Source organism: Chrysoperla carnea, chromosome 1 (assembly GCF_905475395.1).
Source record: "Chrysoperla carnea chromosome 1, inChrCarn1.1, whole genome shotgun sequence".
Taxonomy (NCBI): domain Eukaryota; kingdom Metazoa; phylum Arthropoda; class Insecta; order Neuroptera; family Chrysopidae; genus Chrysoperla; species Chrysoperla carnea.
The window spans coordinates 72,741,123-72,761,271 of record NC_058337.1 but is presented as its reverse complement, the minus strand read 5'-3'; the positions used below and the strand labels follow the sequence as shown (position 1 = coordinate 72,761,271).

General features: G+C 27.0%; 1 protein-coding gene across 1 annotated transcript; it reads left to right on the top strand.

Annotated features, from left to right (window-relative positions):
- The first annotated feature begins 5,347 nt into the window (after positions 1–5,347).
- Positions 5,348–14,221, top strand: LOC123299903 (nicotinamide/nicotinic acid mononucleotide adenylyltransferase 1). Its single transcript, XM_044882317.1, has 6 exons — positions 5,348–5,659; positions 6,494–6,714; positions 8,437–8,619; positions 8,691–8,792; positions 9,263–9,426; positions 13,903–14,221. The coding sequence occupies exons 1-6, from the start codon at positions 5,554–5,556 to the stop codon at positions 13,910–13,912; spliced, it is 786 nt and encodes a 261-aa protein (XP_044738252.1). The 5' UTR covers positions 5,348–5,553; the 3' UTR covers positions 13,913–14,221.
- The last annotated feature ends 5,928 nt before the right edge of the window (positions 14,222–20,149 follow it).

The following is a 20,149-nucleotide window of genomic DNA, read 5'->3' as shown; positions in this document are numbered from 1 at the left end:
CACATAATATATTAAATATAATTTAATTTTGTTATTAATTAGTAAATAAGCATAAATATAGTAATTTAGTAATTAATTATAAAATCTATTATAAGTAGTATAATCAGAAATCGTGATTCAAAAATACATTTAGTAATTTTTCCTTTTGAATCATGCTTTAATTTGCTTTATTTTATTTAATCATATAGTACAAAATTATTTAAGCTATAATTAGTTATATTCTAAAATATTAAAAATTTTATATTTTTATTTTCTAAAAGTTGTTTGGATACAAAAGTGAATTTTTATTAATATCAAATCAACAAGCATGAGTATTTTACTTTTTTCATGAAAAACTTTTTAAATAAGTTTCAAGTAAAAATTATGCCTGTGTTACAAAAATACCATTGAATCCTGAACTATCTTGATTGAGGATCCTGTAATTTTAAATTATCATAAACGAAACGAAATTCTATAGATGGTAAATTAATGCAGAATTTGCAAGTAGAGCAACCTTTAGTAGGTCGAATTTCGTAATTGTTGAAAGGAAAATTGTCTTGACGGTGCTAATCGTTAGAGCTTATTCGCAGGGTGATGCTCAAAAGAAAAAGTTTTAACTTAACAAATAGTTTGAAATTTTGTGTCAGTATCATTAAGTCGAATATTTAATACTAAGGCGTATGCACATCTTTTAACATGAAACACTCTGAATAAAACTTTAATTCTTGAGTTTTGCATTGTACTTTGGTGATACAATTACGGATATAGTGAACAAAACAGAATTACCATCGCAATATAACAAATTTATTTTAATGAGCTATGACTGTAAACCAATTCGTTTTATTTACCAGAATAAAAATTCACTTGATTTTAAAAATTCTGCAATTTAGATAAATTTTTCTAATGATTTATAATTTGTCTAAATAAATAAAAAATATGTACTAGTAAATGTCGTACATTTTCGACATATTTTTATTAAAAATTTTACAAAAGGATTAAAAACGTTAAAAATTAAAAAGACAAATTCAAAATTGATTTTATTTTTCTCAGGATCTCACATATTTAAAAAGTAAATCAAATATAATTTTTAGAATTTGTTTTAAAATGTACTAAAAACGATTTTTTTTTTTGGAAAAGAAAATTTTTATGTAAATAAAATTTATTATAAGCTTTTATTTAGTTTCATCTGTCCCGGTGTCTGTAATTAAATCTTGCAAGTTAAATATGACCCACTTCCCGATTTTTATGGTAAGCATGATCTGATTTTCCCATCACTTCCATCATATTTTGACATAAATACGTTTTTAAATTTTAAATTAAAAACTAAAAAAAATTCTTAAAGGGCAATCTTTTATTGTTCTAAAAAGTAGAAATAATTTTTTTAAGCGTTACTCTTACGACTACTAGTAATTATTGAGAAGCTTCGAATTATCTTTGATATTTTAAATTCTGTGTCTCAACCTTTTACTAAAATTTATGGATGAAGGACAAGTAAAAAAAAAATTTTTTTTTAGTACAATAAAAGTTTGTCCCTTAAAAAGTATTTTTTATTTAATTTTTTACTTCAAATAATAATAATAATTTTGTTGATTAATATAAACAGTTTTGTAAGTTATGAATTTGATGTGATTAAAATATAGATTATTTAATAATCTACCTAAATTTTTATGTTTCTAGAAATAACTTAAAGCTTCTTATAAGGTTTAGAGATTTACGCTTCTGAAAAATAACATAACTATAAAGTTGGTTGCAAACATTTTTTCCATTAACAAATTTAATGTAATCAGAAAACTTCAGGACCTAGATTTTAAAAAAATGGTTACATTTTTTAAAGTTTCGGCGAAATGCATTAACGACCGTAAGAGCAGCCGTTTTGAAACACTGTAATAAGACAAAAAAGTCTTTAATTTATGACACAGAAAAATGAAGTTTGTGAAGTTTTTTCATCGGGAAATATCTTTATTTGGATGCTAGATATGATCTATAAAAAGTTCATTGCAAAATCATGTGCGCAAAAAAATTATTCAAAGTCAAAGGTTTCGAAAATAGGTTTTTTCAAATATCTTGTAAAATATTAAGTTTATGATAGTTTTAGTAATTATATTTGTCAGTTAATTTTAAATAAAACATTTTCTCGACAAAATATCCATAGAAGCAATGGTTCTCAAGATATTTGATTGAAAAAATATCAACAACAAAAATAAAATATTTTTAATTTATAAAATATTTTTGATATTTTTCGTGTAATAGAGTAAGCGACTTACTCAAACATTTCTCAGTTAAATATTTCGAAAACTTGCTTCCTCGAAAACTTTGTAAATAGCGAATAAATTTTGTAATAACTAAAACTGCCATAGACTTAATTGTTGAGGAGATAATTGAAAAAAATATATTTACACCTTGACAATTTTTTTTCAGCACATGATTTTGTAATGGATTTTTCACAGGTCATTTCTTGCATCCGAATTAAAATAATTCCGGTGTGTTGAACATATAAAATGGACATTTGTATCGTGATTCTATTTAACCAGATTTCCAAAAATTTTCCAGAACAATTGGCTTTATTTCAGTTTTTATTATTAAAGCGTTAACAATGAAATGAAATGTTTCGATAATATTAACAACATAAAACGGTTTATAGACAAATTTTAATATTGCAAATTAATCCTGTAGTTCAAAACTTTATCTATAGCTGAATGAACTGGATAACGATAATTTTTAAAAATAACATGACAAATATTTTATATTTAAACTCAAATAAATTTTACAATTCTGTACAATTATATATCTGTGTAATTTCAAAAAAAATATATATATAATTTGATTTTAATCAATTTTTATTCATTATATAAAACCTTTATCTTGAAATAGTGAGATCAGTACCGAATGAATGTATGGCTAATATTACAACAGTTCATATTAAAAACTTAACTAATCGAGAAACAGTTTTTTTTAAATAATTGATCGAAGGTCTTTGCTCTAATAATAGATAAAAATTGTTGATTTTTTTAAGTCAATTAAAAATTTTTACAAAAACGAATTTCAAATCAATTTGCGAAGAATGTTTGAGAAAAATAAATGGAAAATATTTCTACCATTAATAAGACATCAATTTTTAGCAGATAAGTGTTTTCGCAAATACAATTTATATTTGACCGTGAAAAAGTGATTTTGTAATGTAGTATTTAGAAAAATATACTTAGGGTTGTCCAAAAAGTAGACAAAGAGAAATAATTTGAGAGGCATATACAGATTCTATTTTTAGTGCGGTGATAAGTGCTATCCAGCGATTTAAAAAAAAATGTAGATGATAGTGTATATAAAGGATGACGGAAACTTTTTATACATGATTTAGTTTTTTGTAAAAATCCACAACGAATCAGCAAAGGCGATTCTCGAAATATTCCTAACGATCACATTCGTTAGCAATTATCATAGAATTCTTCAGTTGCCACATTTTTGCCCCAAAAGTGATACTAAATTTAAGAGGAAAGTTATCATCAGCCTTAGTTTGAGTAAATACATGATTGTTTTCCAAGCAGAGGATTAGGATAAAAATAACAATTTTTATATTTATTTGACAGCTAATACAAATATGTACTAGCTTGCCTAAGACCAACAAAGAGTTTCAGCTGCCACAGTAGTCTCACAGACTAAAACAAAATAAATCTGTCGCTGAGACAGCTAATGAATCTATACTTCATCTAAGTTTACACAGATGTTTTCTATCTATGGTGATTCCACTCCGGGTGGTGAATACCAGATGGCAATTTTGAGGTGTGAAAGTAATTATTTTAGTAAAGTTTTTTCAGAGTAAGAATAAAAATTCTTGAAAAAAAATATACGTTTGAAACTGTATTAAAATTGCAGTCTAAAACTGACCATTTGAACGTGAGCGTGGAATTGGTGGGAATGATAGACGGGATTTTCCTGAACATATTGTCATTCTTCTAACACGAGCTATTAAAAGACTTTAAAAAAATCGATACAATTATTCTTATTTGAGTTGAATTAACACAAGTTTCCTATTTTGACAGTTCGCATTAGAAGGCTATGTTTATTATATCCCCAAACGATTTGTTTCAAAGGGTGGATAAAGACTAGAAAAGTTAAAAAAAAATTTTTTTAATTTATATTTATGTTATAACTCGAAATATTTATGTGAATTTAGGTACACATTCTATGCAGTGAAAACAACGTTGTATCTTAAAAACGAATCGTTTGCGGGCGTTCGCATAAGAAATTGTGGATGAAGAATATATGCTGTTAAATTTTTTATACTTGCTTAGGGAAGATCCGATAAAATATTCTCAATCTAAATTCATATTTACTATACTCAATAAATTGGTACTGTTGCAAATAGAAATAGTCAAAAGTAAAAACTTATAAATTTAAATACTTCGCGATAACTGATAAATTTTGATTGAGGAGAAACCGAAGTCTAATTGCATTTTTAGTATTTAACGATTGCAAATTAAAGGGTAACGAAACGCTTCAGGGGAACTTTTTCGGAATAATATAGATGATTAACAAAATATTTAAAAAAATGCATCAAATTTTTCTAAAACTAGGAAAAATATTTGCCAGTAAAATTTTCAAAAAATCAATGGTTGCGCATAAATTGAAGCAGCTTTCAAAAGAGGTTTAAGTCTCTGCGGTCGCTAAAAGCCTAGACCTAGACGTTAAAAGCGACCTTAAATAAAATAAATAAAAAAAAATTCAGCCATTACGTCGGAAAAACGGGATAGATAAGCATATGAACCTAACAAGCTAAATTTTTTATCTTAAATGGGGGAGGCCTAGAAAAGCTTAACTTCGAATTGTCATGTTCTCCGTTGAGATACAAAAATTTTTATACAATACCTTTTTGTTGCTTTTCTCACGATCTACAATTAAGGTCCTTTACATTTTTGACAAGCTTTTATTGTATAAAATAATTTTTTCTATGAGTCACTCATAGAAAAAATACGACTATTAGTAAAAGCTTCCGGCGCTCCTGTTCATTCCATGTATAATATTCTATGGTTCATTCTTGATATTTTAATTTGAGTGTACCAGCTTTTAAAAATAGTCATGTTTATGTATGAGTGACTCATAGAAAAAATTATTTTCTACCCTTTAGTACCTACAATAAAATTTTCTTTTAAAAAGAAATAAATTTATGAACCTAAAAGTTGCCTTTAGGAGACCTTGATTTCTCTATGCATGTAAACTATGCAAACCAATGCAAACTAAGAAAATTATTAATTCGATAGTTTGAAAATGTGACTTGCGCATATAAGTAATAAACAAAAATTTTCTTCGTAATTTTATAAAAAAATGATGTTCATCGTTAAAATGACATCATGTTCAATGACTATTTAGCATTTATTAGTAAAAAGTTTAACTGTCGTTGTTTTATATTATACAATGTAAGGTTATTTTATCATCAATTTGACTAGTTTGTCGGTTTTAACGTAAAGGCCATTGTATCGATTTTATATTTATAAATAATATTATATCATGTATTATTAATTTTCAAAATAATAAATTGCGTTCTGTTTTGTTGTTATAAAACGAAGATATACTAAAGCCATGGATAATAATATTAACGAGAATGATATGAGGAATTCACCACAAATTGTTTTGATCGCATGTGGATCATTTAACCCACCAACATTTATGCATCTTCGAATGTTTGGTAAGTATTTCAACACAATTCAAAATTTGGTTAAAATCTGGATAAGTAAAAAACTTTGTTTATATTTAAATCTCGTTAAGTAGCTCTCCCACGAGCACTAAAAGAAAATTATCAAAAAGTGAAGTTTTTCACCTCCAAGACTCCAAATTAGAAAATTCATATGTAATAATAGAAATAAATTTGCTTTAAAATAACTGTATCAGTTTTAAGATGATGAAAACGAAGCTTGATAATGAGAATAGTTTCAATTATTACATAAATTCTCGAAATCGAAACAAATTTTCTTCGAGAATTTAAGAATAAAATATTCGTCCCGATGATATTAGGTAAAAAAATGTACATTATTCGGGGATAGTACTATTTGGATTTATCTTAACACATTTTCCAAAAATAACATGCATACCTTGCGTTGAATAAAAATCCAACACTATAAATATATCAGATATATTTAGTGGTTGAAAAACACATTATATGCTAACTTGTCAGATCAAGCCACAGGATATAAGGCATGCCCTTTATAGCACTGAATAGTTTTAGTTTTGCAATTTTAAATTTATATTCTAGACTTTTCCCGAGTAAGGCATGTTTCAGGCTCTAATAATGAAGTAACATACTAAATTTCAAAAATTTTTACCCAGGTTTGACTGTATAGTCGAAGTTTTAGAAATAATTTTCCAAAAATTAATCTCCTAAATAATACTTATTTTAATCAGTTTTTTGGAGTGAATGGCTATACAATGAAACTACCCACCCATTTAATTAACTTATCCTGGCTTGACTGTATTAAATTGATTTTCTATTCTTAAGATCTAAAAAAGTTTTATTTAATATTAGAAATAGCTCGAGATTATCTTCAACGTAAAGGTGAAATGGTTATTGGAGGAATAATGTCCCCAGTGCATGATGCATACGGTAAAAAAGAACTGGAGCATTCTACACATCGAATAACCATGTTAAAAGAAGCGCTGAAAGATTCGGATTGGATCAAAGTATCGCCTTGGGAATCACAACAAGAAGGCTGGTCGAAAACTCGGGTTGTTGTACAGTATCATCAGGTAATTTTTACACCATACATAAATATGAAATATATCAAGGCATAGTTAGCTTAATCTCAACTTTGTAACGCTTAAAAATATTGATGTTATGAACAAAATTTTGGCATAGGTGTTCATAAAATCACCGAATTAGTTCATTTCCTGTCTGTCTCTAAACACGATAACTCAACAACGAAAAGAGATATCAAGCTGAAATTATAGCGTGCTTCTGATATTACATTTAATGTTTGCACGGTTTCTATTATATTTTCATTGCAGTCTATCTAGTAGAGTTAAAAGAAGTTGTTTTTTTGTTGTGAAAGAGGAAATATGAAGGAGAAGGTTTGAAAATCTAAGATTTGATAAAGCATTCAGCCAAAATTTTTGGATTTCTTTTTGTACCTTTCTCCGCTTTGAAAATCTTTTCGATAATATTTTACCTATAGATTATGCTATCTGCAGAGAGTATGCTGTGAAATTTAAAAAAAAAAAATTATGATCGCATCGACAGAAATTGTTATTATTTGAGGATTGACAGATAGTTTTCAAGATTTTACCTCTTATTGTAAGATTCGCTATGATATTTTTGACACTACTCATAAATTTGTAAAAAGAATGCCAAGAGCACCCCACGATTTTTAACATAAAATTTTCGATTACAATTAAATTAATTTAATTATTTTATAATTTTTAATCCATTTTGAAAATATGATATTAAAAAATATTTTTTATTCAAATTTTTTTTTTTGTATTTTTTAGTATTATACTTTTTTCATTGTTATTCTGTTCTTATCTATGTTCAAAATTTCTAGTCTCTTGGTCATTAGAAAGTTAGTTTAGTCAAAAACTGTATTTTCAACTTTTATTATATTAAATTTTTTTCATTTTCATACATTGTCGTTTAGTTTTTATCTTTGTTCAACATTTCAAGCCTCTAGCTCATCAGGAAGTTAATAAAAAACTTTTTTTCGTTAAAATTATTTTCTACTTTTTATACCATGTATATATGAAATATACATAGTATATTAAGTTTAGTCCCAACTTTGTAACGCTTAAAAATATTGATGCTACGAAAAAAATTTTGGTATAGGTGTTCATAGTATCACCTAATTAGTCCATTTCCGGTTGTCTGTCCGTCTGTGTGTCAACACGATAACTCAAAAACAAACAGATATCAAGCTGAAATTTTTATAGCGCACTCAAGGAGTAAAAGTGAGGTCGAGTTCGTAAATGAGCAATATAGGTCAATTGGGTCTTGGGTCCGTAGGACCCATCTTGTAAACCATTAGAGATAGAACAAAAGTTTAAATGTAAAAAATGTTCCTTATAAAAAAATAAAAAACTTTTGTTTGAAACATTTTTTTGTAAACATCATTGTTTACCCACGAGGGCGTTATTAGGTGCAAATTTTATAGTATGTATTACTATAGGAATATCAGTTATGTGTGTGTGGCTATTTAAAAGTGGATATCTTTTGTTAATTGTTTGTTTTCACTTGTTACTATTTGTTTTTGTTTGTATTTGTTTGTTTGTTTGTTTTTTTCATATATATGCCATGCATTGTCTTCAGTTCTTACTTATTTCAAAAATTTCAAGTTTCTAGCTCATTGGGAAGTAGTTTAAAGTTATTATTAAGCTATCGCCTCTTGATATATTTTTAAGGATAAAATGAATGAATTATTTGGATAACATTTTTTTGGAGATTATTTATAATATTAAGTAGGTTTGTTTTAATTTATTTAGAATCACTTAAATGCAATTGTAAATGATTGTTCTATAACTCCAAGTAATTCAGTGTTGTCTTGGGTACCGGATACTTTATTGAATCAAAATCAAAATAACAAACGTAAAATACAATTGAAATTGCTGTGTGGAGCTGATTTACTTGAATCGTTTGCAGTTCCTAATCTATGGGCATCCGAAGATGTAAGTATTTTATTTAAAAAGTGAATCAGAAAAATTTTTGTGGTACCTTCAATTGAAATTTTTTTTTTCAGATGGAATGTCTAGTCGGTGAACATGGTTTAGTTGTAATATCAAGAAATGGTTCAAATTCGGAAAAATTCATCTACGAATCAGATTTATTATATCATTATGTGGTAAATATAAAAATAATCGGGTTTTATTAGGTTTTTTTGTGGTTTTGTGATCTCTGTCATAATTAAGCTGTATTTTGTATGTAAAATTTTACATTTAATTCAATTTTTATCTCCCTGAATTCTAACGCATTCATATGATTCGTATAATAGATACAATTGGAGCTATGAAACATGTCCAGACTGAGCCCTCTTCATAAACAGAGAGAATTTTTACGATAATCTTACGAGATTAAGATTTATAAAAAAAGGAGGCGATTGTTGTCAAGGCTTATTTATATGTATGAATTCAGAATTGTAAGAAATGAGCATGCCAGACTCTGTGTATAAATATTGTGGTTCTTAAATAGCATAAAATTAGATAGCGCCACTGTAACAAAAGGACATAAAAGTTAAAGAAAGTCTCCATCTTATATGTCTATTTCTTTCCAGTAAATTATTTATGCAGACTTAAAAAAATTTTCCGTTTTTAGAATAATATTGACCTGGTTACGGAATGGATTACAAATGAATTGAGTTCAACAAAAATTCGACGAGCATTACGGCGATCTGAGTCTGTGAAATACCTAATCCCGGATGCAGTAATTGACTACGTTTATAAACATAATCTTTATGGAAGTGGTGTACAAAATATAAAGTAAGTTTCGATTAGTCTGTATATTATTTTGATTGTTACGTCTAATTCTGGCGAATAAAAGCAAATGTAACGAGCAAATTGCTTTTATTCAGATATTATGTCAATTGAAATTATCAAAACAGTTTCTAAATATCAGAATTCAACTTTTCTAAAGATCAGATTGAAAAACTCCTTTCTATCTATTTGCAAAGAGTTTTTTCAAGAACACTCAAATTCAGCAAAAACATGGTATATATTAAAATATGAATACTAATCCAATTTTCTTGCTTTTTGTCCTTTTCTGCTGCGTTATTGGATAAAAATCAGTAAGTATTTATGTCCATCGAATATAAACGAAGGCAATAACATGTTTTTAACACCATCCCCATCAGATATGTCCATGACACCCAGTCCCTTAGATAATAATATATTTATAACAATCAATAATGCGAACGATTTAAATAACTATCGTAAAATGTCCATTGATACTGTTGATTCGGCCAATAATAAAATCAATTCAAATAAAACTGCTTCACCCCCACATCCTGGACAAGCTGTAAAAATAATTACTGAAATGACCGGAGAACATAAAATAATTGAAAAGGTAGGTGGCGATCCATCGAATTCAACAAAATATTTTGTTGAAACACCAAATTCACGTATTCATGATAACACTGTTGTTAAATCAGCAAAAAGCTGCCAAAATTTTAATAATACGCGTCCAACAACGTCCCGACAACGTATTAAATCTAGTAAATCAAATGCAGAAATTAGCGAATTAAATAAACAAAATGGTGATGAGCCTTCAATTAAATTTATTTTTACCAAAGAAGGTATTCAAGTTATTAGTGATATTGAAACTGCTGTATAAATATTTTGTCGATTATTTTTCAAGTCTTCCAAAATAATTTTTCTTTTATACAAAATTATAAAGTTTAGGGATTGATCGAAATTTGACTTTTTCTGTTGTGCATTAATTAAAAATGTATTTTCTGATAAACATTCACTTACTTTCGACGTATTCCAATAAAAAATTGGCCTAAAGTTTCAAGATCACCAAGCTTACATATTTTTTGTTGTCTCATTCCCAATACTTTAAATAAGTGATATACTGTGTCAAATTTTGAAGAAAAAACGTTACTATTTTTTTTATATTGTAAATATAATAAGATTATTTTTCAAAATAAAAATATAATAGTACAATTAAACTAAATATCTAAAAGGAAAAACTTTTGGGGGGTAGTTGGGGATTTTAATCAGTTTTTTACTAATTACAAAAAATCTATGTATTAAATTTAAAAAAAGTTTCTAGCTGAAGTATTTGTGTCCCTTGAAAATAACTGATCTAAGGCTGCGCCCTCACAGGTACACAGTGATGTTTACGAAAGAATGATTCAAATAAAAGTTGCTAATTTTTTTATAAGGAATAACTTTTACATTTAAATTCTTGCTCTATCTCTAACGGTTTACAAGATGGATACTTTTTCATTTGATTGAACGAGCAAAACAATTTTTTTCTAAAATTTTAATATTTCGGTCAATTTTGAAGCTAGAAAGTCGAAAAAAAACCAAAATGTGCACATAGACTTCAGCTAGAAATTTTATTTGAACTTTTTTATTTATTTAATGCATAGTATTTGTTGTAATTTGCACAAAACTGATTAAAACCGCTAACGACACCCATCCCCCCCACCCCCTCCCAAATGGGGGTTAGGTTCGCCTCTGAGATGTCGACTTTTTTTACGAAGTTTTTACAATCTAATAAACAACTGTGGAAAAATTTCAAAGATGCATTAATTTTTTCTTTCTTACCATGATATTTTATTTAATTTTATTGTACTATAAATGTTCACATATTGTGTAAATTTTATGAAAATAGCACTTACCTAAATACGAGGCCCCTGTTAAAGATTCAACAAGGAAAAAGTTGACTAATTTATATCTCAAGGGGGAATTTTATATTATGTTTAAAGTAAAACCACCCTTTTTAGGCATGAAAGAAATTTCGAAGATTCAAACATTTTGTATTAGCCAAATAAACAAACATGAATAAAAAGGGTGTAGGTTAATTAAATCGTAGAAAGCTGGAAAAGGTTTTGTCTCTTGATTTACTCGTTAAAAAAAGTTTTTTGAAATTTGCATTAATTTTCTGCTTGTAAACGAGAGGTATTCAGAAAATCCAAAAAGTTTCGAACTTTTTTCAGTTTTTGACTTGTGTCTTCTAAACGGTTTATTTTTAAGAATATATTCTTCTTTTACAAATTAAAGGATGTATGTTTAATCACATAAATTTTACGTCTAATCAGTATCGAATATTTGGAATTACGTCAAGTCGTCGTAGAGATATGTGAGTTTAAAAATCACCATTTCTTTCATTTAAAAATAAATCACATTATAGAAGTTTGATATTTAGATTAGGGTTTAAGGACATAAACAGAGGCGGATTATCTGCACGCAGTTAGGAAGTTTTTAAACATAAAATTAATTGTGTAAGTAAGTAGTATAAATGTACTTATATATATTATTATTGCCGTGCATATAATTCAAAACTTATACAATATTGTAGGAAGACAACAACCTTAATCTAAATATCAAACTTCTATAATATCATTTATATTGAGAAAATAATATTTATTTTTTTGAAAATGACTATATTGGACGAAACATGTCATGTTTTAAATTATTAAAATATTAAAATAAAATACAAGTGGATTAAGCAAGGAAAAATGTTTTTTTTCTTCAAATCCTAAAATAAATTTATTTTTTTGAAAAATGAAAGAAATGTTGATTTTTAATCTAACATATATCTTGAACGACTTAACGTAATTCAAAGTAATTCATATTCATTCGACTTAGTATTTGATGTATACATACTTTAATTTGTAAAAAAGTAAAACAATGAATTGTTTAGAATACACATGTCATAAATTGATAAAAGCTCGAAAATTTTTATTATTGTTACTTATTTATCTCTACTATTTATATTTATTTATTATTTTAAAGAGTCAGATTGGAAAAAGATTTCAAAACTTCAAATAACTCTTTTTATACATGCAAACGAAAAGATTAAAACCATTTCGTCACAAATCGTTATTCATCTATAGGGTGTCTTTTTTAAGTTGAAAAATAAGTTTTATCGAAATAAATACTTCAAGCAAAAAATGTTGGGTCTATGGGGGCACATCTTACGTAGACATTAAAATTGATTCAGCTTTTCAGGCTCAATGAAAAGCTCACTATATCCGATATCTGGTAATAGAGAGATAAACATTTCAAATTCGAAAGTTGTTATTGATTAAAAGGGTAACATTTTTTGTTCGAAACATTTTCCCGAAAACCGTAAAGTTTAGGCAAAAACGGATTAAAAAGAAAACGGAACTCTGGGAAAAAAATTATTCGTTTTATATTATACAAAGGTCATCAACGTAATTATTTTTATCCTCTAATTAACTTGCACAACCTGACAATATTCATGATGCGAGAAGGGAGATGGTATTTAGCACAATTTAAACATGTTTTGACTTTGAGAGGAAAAAAATATTTTACGTAGGATATTCGGATTTCTATATTTTCTGGAATGATTTGAGCCTTGGGCTCGTTCGATCATGGAGTCCATATGATATAAAATATTCGCGGGTGCTTTCTGGGTTGAGCCAATCTACAATCATATCTTCGAATTTTTTGTTTACATGCAATCTTGGAGTTTATTTACTTTTCTTCATCATATTTTATCAAGTCAAAAAAATTTTAGCTGTGTCTTTAGTTATTTTCATCTCTCGAAGTGCTGTAAAAATTATTATTTATAACGTCCAATGTTACCTTCATTCAAATTGTTTAGAATTAATATAAATGATAAAATAATCAAACACTAGTTTAATACATCCTTTCCAAACATATTTACCAGAATATGTTTAGCGAATTTTATAAATGAAATAATAGTTAAATATTAAATTTTTTCTTATTATTTTTAAAAAAGGTTTTTTTGTATTTGTGTAGAATTAGAATATCGTTTTCCATTTACTATATTATTCAGTTCAAGTTGATTAAGATTAGATGTTTACATACGTAATCGGTTACATGTCCAAATAACTTAACAATTCGTAATAATCAAAATATTAAGTTTAATGTCAATGATAAAAATCCGTTTGTTAATAGGCATAATTAGTTTTTGATAAAAATTGCGTGTATTGTAACTTTAAGGCGCTTTACCCCTAGCTCTCACTCACCGACTCAAAAAAACGATTTAAATTTTCAAAATGGAAGGCGATTAAAAATGCCCTTATATTTACGATAATGTAATGCAGTAAAACCGTAGAAATATTATGATATGCTATTATATTGCATGCATACTTTTAAGTCCATTCTTCATCTCAATTTTTGAAATCATATTAGTTATCTTTCAAAGTTTCCATAAAGCTTTCTAAAACTTTTTCAATGTTAAATTTATTATCAATTTATTTTTGTTTATTATTTTGTTCTATGCATGTTTTGTTACAGGGAACTCTAACGCGCCCTGCATGCCTTCTGTAGCTGATTTTATCCTGTTCCTAGGCAAATGTTCGCGTCCAATGGGTCTATCCACAGAAAAAGATGTCCATAATACTGATATAAACAGTAATTGTATACCAATACGTCCAATTTAAATATCATCTTTTTCAAATATAAATGGACTATGCAAAAAAATTCAATTGCGCTTAGTTATTCTTTAAATTTTGTTGTAATGTTGTTAAATCAAGTCCATTTATTTGGAAAAAATGCTATCGAACATTTGACTATAATATTTGCTGATAATTTCGAGTAATGTAAGCTGTTATAGGTAATTTTTTATATTAAATGTTATTTGAAAATTTTTATTTATTTATTGAAAATGTTATTTTGGGGTTTTAATAAACATTTGTTATGTGTTTTTGTAAAATATTTAGTGTAGTTTAATTTATTTATATTTATTTTTGACGTATGTTTACACTGTATAAAAATGTTTCTCCCATAAGAAGTTTTTTTTTACATTATTTTCTTTGTAAAAAGTTTTTATTGGTTTGAGAATCGCGACCTTTTTAAAAATATTGAAATTTCCCATCATGTTAACTTGGTTTTATACTTTGAAAAACTAAATTATTTTATATGGCTGAATAGAACCGTACTGCCTGCCACACGTGTGTGTGAAATTAATGGTTTAATAAAGTGAGATATTACATAATTTTAGTGTAATCAGAAATTGCACAAACGAATCGAATTTATTTTAATTTCGTTTAGACTGAAATCGATTTTAACAGTCAGCGTAGTTTATACATTTCTGTGACTATCAGGTTGTCGTATACATACTTTAGACGCACAGTATGATAATTAAAGACTTTATTTGGAATAAATTAAAATTCGAAATGCTAAAATTAATGTATAGTGAATTGTATTATACTGATTACGCCAATATCTAACGGTTTAAGTATACTTATTCTAGAGTCAAGAAACTTTTCGTACAGTAAATAATACGTCATTTTGTTAAAAGTTTGGTATGATAATTTATTTATATCAGTAAACATTGTTTTTGCAAAATCTTTCTTTTTTTATCTACAATTTTTCTACAAAAAATATGACAAATATATCTAGTCGAAATGTTTACTAAATAGCTTAATTAGGAAATTCAGACAATATGTACTAACAATTTTGGTACAATAATATTATATTCATTAGAAAATGGCTTCTATGCTGAATAGAATTAAATAAAGTCAGCTTTTGCAGTGTTTTAAATGTTCACAAAAACAAATATTGTGAATTATTTATGCAATCTTAGCTTAAAAAGTAACGCCAAATAATTATAATATGATCAATAATTGCACATTCATATCGAATTTAGTTTTTATTTAAATTAAAATCATTCCAAAGAGTCAAAGTAGTCAGTAATTATTTTAAACATTCCTAACAACGAAATGTATCGCCCGAAACTTGGGAACACTAGTAAATTATAATAATTAAAAATAAAAAACTTTGATGCTGTCTTAATTTTCAAAATGCCTCTTCGACGTCTAACGTTTTATTTCTATTTTAAAATTAATCCAATTAAAAGACAAAATCAAAATTACAACAACTAAGTCAAGCATACAAATTTCAGAATTTTGACTATGGCATTGTGAAGATTAAAAAAATGAGAAAGCATTTTCGTATTCTTTATCGAAGCAATTAGAGTCATTCATTAATTACGTAAGCATAATTTTGACGATTTTTGACACCCCTCGATCCCGTAAGCATACATAACATTTCTCAACACCCCCCCCCATCTTACGTAAGATTCAATCTCGTTTTGCCGATTTATAAAATGTTGTTAGAAAAGGATCAGTTACACTAAAACTCACAGTTTGAGACGTAAATTAAAGATTTTTATTCTTGAGCACAGAAACTTCAGTTCGCGATGTGCATACATTATTTTTAATATTATATTGCAGCTCATAACCCCCCTCTTCCCGCACATAAGTATACTCTATGTCAAAAAAACGCTCGTTTTAAAACATTCTGAATGTTACTATGAGTACGCTTAGAATGTTTTAACTATGGCGATTTTTATGGAATCAAGTATACATGATAAAATTTTTTTAAATCACCCTCACCCCTCAATTTCTTACGTAATTAATGAATAGCCCCTTGCATATTTTTCAATTCTAGATTCTAATATCTAGAATATCGCTGAGGTTAAATATCGATACTTTTAATTAATAAGCAAAATAAATCATTGTAATTAAAAATAATCTCAATAAGCTTGGAAAAGTCTCTTTGAAAATTGAGTAGATTAAAATAAATTTTTATTTTTACATAAATCAGTACGATTTACTAGTAATCCCATAATTTTAATCGTCATTGTAAATTAAAATAATAAATTAAAATGTGATAACTTTTAAATCATTTTCCGTAACTTAATCAAATAACTAAAAAATAACTATGTTTATTTTACTATGTTTTTCATTTACACAGTGTCAAGCAACATTGAATATTTGCCACTATTTTGTCTTGTGTAGTTCGCGAACGAACTATGAAGTAATTTATAAAAGCGCTTTTTTATGCGACTAGTGCATCGATGGTAAATCCTTAGTTCTTTTTATAAACTTTATCGTTATTTTTTATAATTTAGCTATCGAAGTGTAAAACTTGTTTAAAAGTTATATTTAAAAATAACTTTATATTTTAATATATTTTTCCTAATGAGTTTGAAAATTTAAAGTGATGCTCAAACTCTTCTTTTTATATATTTTCTGTTTTAATGATAATTTTTTGTAGTATATATTTTCAAAAAAAACTTGTTTACTAAAAGTACTAGTTCACCATAAGGCTGCGAAATAAATGGTAAACTACAATGCACAAGACTCTTATATTTTCATAGACAAGTCCAAACAATAAATGGTCTCAGTGGTTGGGTTAAAAAAGCGTTATCCGATAGAGAATTGATTTTGAGATTGTTCAGGGTCATTTAAAAATAATCATGTAAAAATGATATAAATCAACTTAAATTAAAAATTCGACTTGTATTTAATTTTTACCGCATCTATAGGATTTTTGAAAAAATATTTTCAACCAATTTTTCTTTCATTTAGATGTATGTTTTAATTCGAAAATGAAATGTTTTTATCTATTTAAAAAAAATTATATTCTTAATTTGATTCTAAGTGTTTCTAAGTTAAATTATAAACCCGAAGGCATAATAAATTTAAATGACATAATTCTTCAATAATAAAATATTTTCGATTATAGAACCGGTACAACTCCTTGCTAACGAGATAGCAAATCGTAGTTTTGTATTACTCTTTGATACATTCATAATAATTTGAATCAAAATAGCAACCAAGTCTTCTTTGTGTATATAGTTACAGAAAATGGTTTGAAAAATTGCGTTTATTGATATACGTACGGCATTGCTGTTCCTAATCTTAGTAAAAAATACAACAAATTAATGGAATTTAAACAAACTAGATTGTTAATGCTTTATTACAGAAATGTTACAATTAAAAAAATTAAATTCAATGTTAATAATTTTAAGTTTCAAGACTGGTTTAAAAATTAAAAAAACTGAATAGATAAGTACTTAAAATGGCTTGAAATATCAAATGATTAAGTCATGTTTTTAGAAACATATTTTAGTTTGTTTGAAAGAATGTGTACGGAAAGAATGATAAAATATATATATTTTTATATTATTGCTATGTGAATTATTTAATAAAACAAATGAATTTTATGCTAATTATCGAATATTTATTTTATTGTAAACATTTTATTATCTTCTTTACATGACGCATGCGTGATTTGTAGAGATTATTAGACACCAGTTTCTCATTCTAAATTATGGATGGTAGAACCAGGATGAAAGACAGAGCAATTCAACTAAAATGAGCAATTTCTAAACACGAAAATAGTTAAGATGTCAATAAATGGCTTATATGCTATGTGGCGCTGATGTAGGATCAGTTGTGATTGACTTTAAGCCTTGTTAGGGATGTATTATAATTCACATTCTTAGTGTACTCGTCATTCATAATGTCATAAATAACACTTAGAATGTTTTAACTGATGAGTTTTTAATGACATGGAGGACATATTTATTAATAAAACTGCTGAAACAAAAAGAAATTTTCATTGTTTAGTAATAAAAAATTTGATAAGAGCGGGCGTTGGATGGAATTGAGTGTGCAAAATATGAGAACCCCATTTTGTCAATTGATTCTTGTTCAGAAAAGTTTATAGCAGAAACAGTTAAATGTCATTTTTTGACGTCATTTAACGTCAAAAAGGTCCTTTGTAATTTTTTCGTAGAGTTATCCGTTTTTGAGATATTAATAGTTTAATGTTTGGAAAAACTCCAAAAAGGCAATTTTAAAAGATAAAAGACGTTAAACTGTCAATAACTTGAAAACTGTGAACTTTCCGAAAAAATCACAAGGGGTCTATTTTACGTGAAATGAACTTGGTTAAAAAAATGACATTCGACTGTTTCTGTGAAGGAAGAATGGATCTATATCCATTCTTCCTGCAATTTTTCTATAAAAATTGCATCAATAAGGATTCTGGCAACACCCGGAATATTAATCTATAAGCTTTTCTGAGCAAGAATCAATTGGCAAAATGCGGTCCTAATATTTTACACTCAACTCTATCTAGCGCCTGCACTAAAAATATAAAATCCCAAACTTACAAAGAATCAGTTTGTCGAAAAATAATAGCTGAAATGGATCTTCTCTGTTTTGATGACTAAATTATTAAATTAATAATGTGAACGCTTTTTGGTTAGTACTAATGTGAACAAAGCTTTTACCAAAAGGATAATTTAAAATTTCGTATAATTCTATTGTGACACTATTATAATTTTCCTCCATTTGAGGGTCACAATTTATATACAGAGTTTGTCATCCTTACCTCTACCATTCGTATTTTAAACATAATGTAGATTGGGAGGAATGTTTGCTTTTTTCTCTCTTTCTCTCTACTAAGCTGCTATATAAACTCCCCTAACTGTTTATATTGGATGATGCTGAACGTTTTTTAATTTATTGATGGAATTGAATACTTATGCAGAGGGTAAAAAAATACGTAGTGCGCCACGCTCTACCGAATTCTACATATAAAAAAGTGATAGTGAACAAACTTTTTTGGTTTTTGGCTTAATTTTGCCGTAATCCGCAATTTTGTTCTTTTAGAAAAAATGTTCTTTTTCATATACTATTGAACTGAATAAATCCAGCAAACCTAACAAGTGCTTAGCAAGTCTCTCAGCACTGTTAAAATATGTTTTTTTAAACCCACATAAAGACTTTTTAAGACTTATTTTTTCTTCAAATATTTTTTCCACCAGGAAATCTCGCTCCAACCCTTGTTGATGATTCTTCTACACCTTTGCTTTCTGTACTGCCAGAGTCCACTAATTGGAATCATTTGATATGGATTATGTGACGAAGACAATTGCTTACGAAAGCTTGGAGTTTTTTAGGTGTGCTGTAATTAATTTTTCACGTTTCATATCCGTAAGTCAGAATTCGGAACTAAGAGAACATTAAGAATTCTCCTCATAATTTGTTACCTTTATGTACCTTTTATAAATAAAAACCTGATTTAGTTTTTCTTTAACCCCATGATAACTTTTGTCCAATTGATAGATTTAAAAAAATTTTGTTTTTCTTAAATTTTGAGTTGAATACTTGGTAGTTTTTCAAAATTTCCTGTATATGGGACTTAAATATCACGTTGTGATTTTTCGTTATCTAAAATTAAAATTGAATGTCCCATATTTTGGACTGTATAATTCAGAGTTATTCAGACTTAGTCAGTCTGAATTCGACAGTACAAAAACCTTTAGAAATTAAGAATTCCTAAGACTTTTTGAGGATGCCCGTTATAGGCTTTTCATTATTGCCTCAATATATGATGATGATGAAAAAATAAGATATAAAAATACTTAATCCGAAAAAAAATTATTTTGTGATTTAAAAGATATTTAAATTAAACTGTTATTAGTACAATATTAAATAACAAAATTTTTTATACAATATTAAATATAACAAAAACTAACATTATGGTAGTAATTAGAATTATGAATCATGGAAAATAATTGGAAGACATAATAAATACTACAGGTAAAACCTACATAGAATGAAATACTAGGTAAGAAATATGTTTCAATCTTGTTTTTTTGTTATTTGTGTGACTTAAGTATTATTTTTTCGCACTGGTTCTTGTGCGACAAATCACTTATTACACATTATAAGAAAACCTA

Coding starts and splice junctions, on each gene's coding strand:
- LOC123299903 (XM_044882317.1), top strand. CDS start 5,554: ATGGATAATAATATTAACGAGAATGATATGAGGAATTCACCACAAATT. Junction 6,715..8,436: donor TTGTTGTACAGTATCATCAG/GTAATTTTTACA, acceptor TAATTTATTTAG/AATCACTTAAATGCAATTGT. Junction 8,620..8,690: donor ATCTATGGGCATCCGAAGAT/GTAAGTATTTTA, acceptor TTTTTTTTTCAG/ATGGAATGTCTAGTCGGTGA.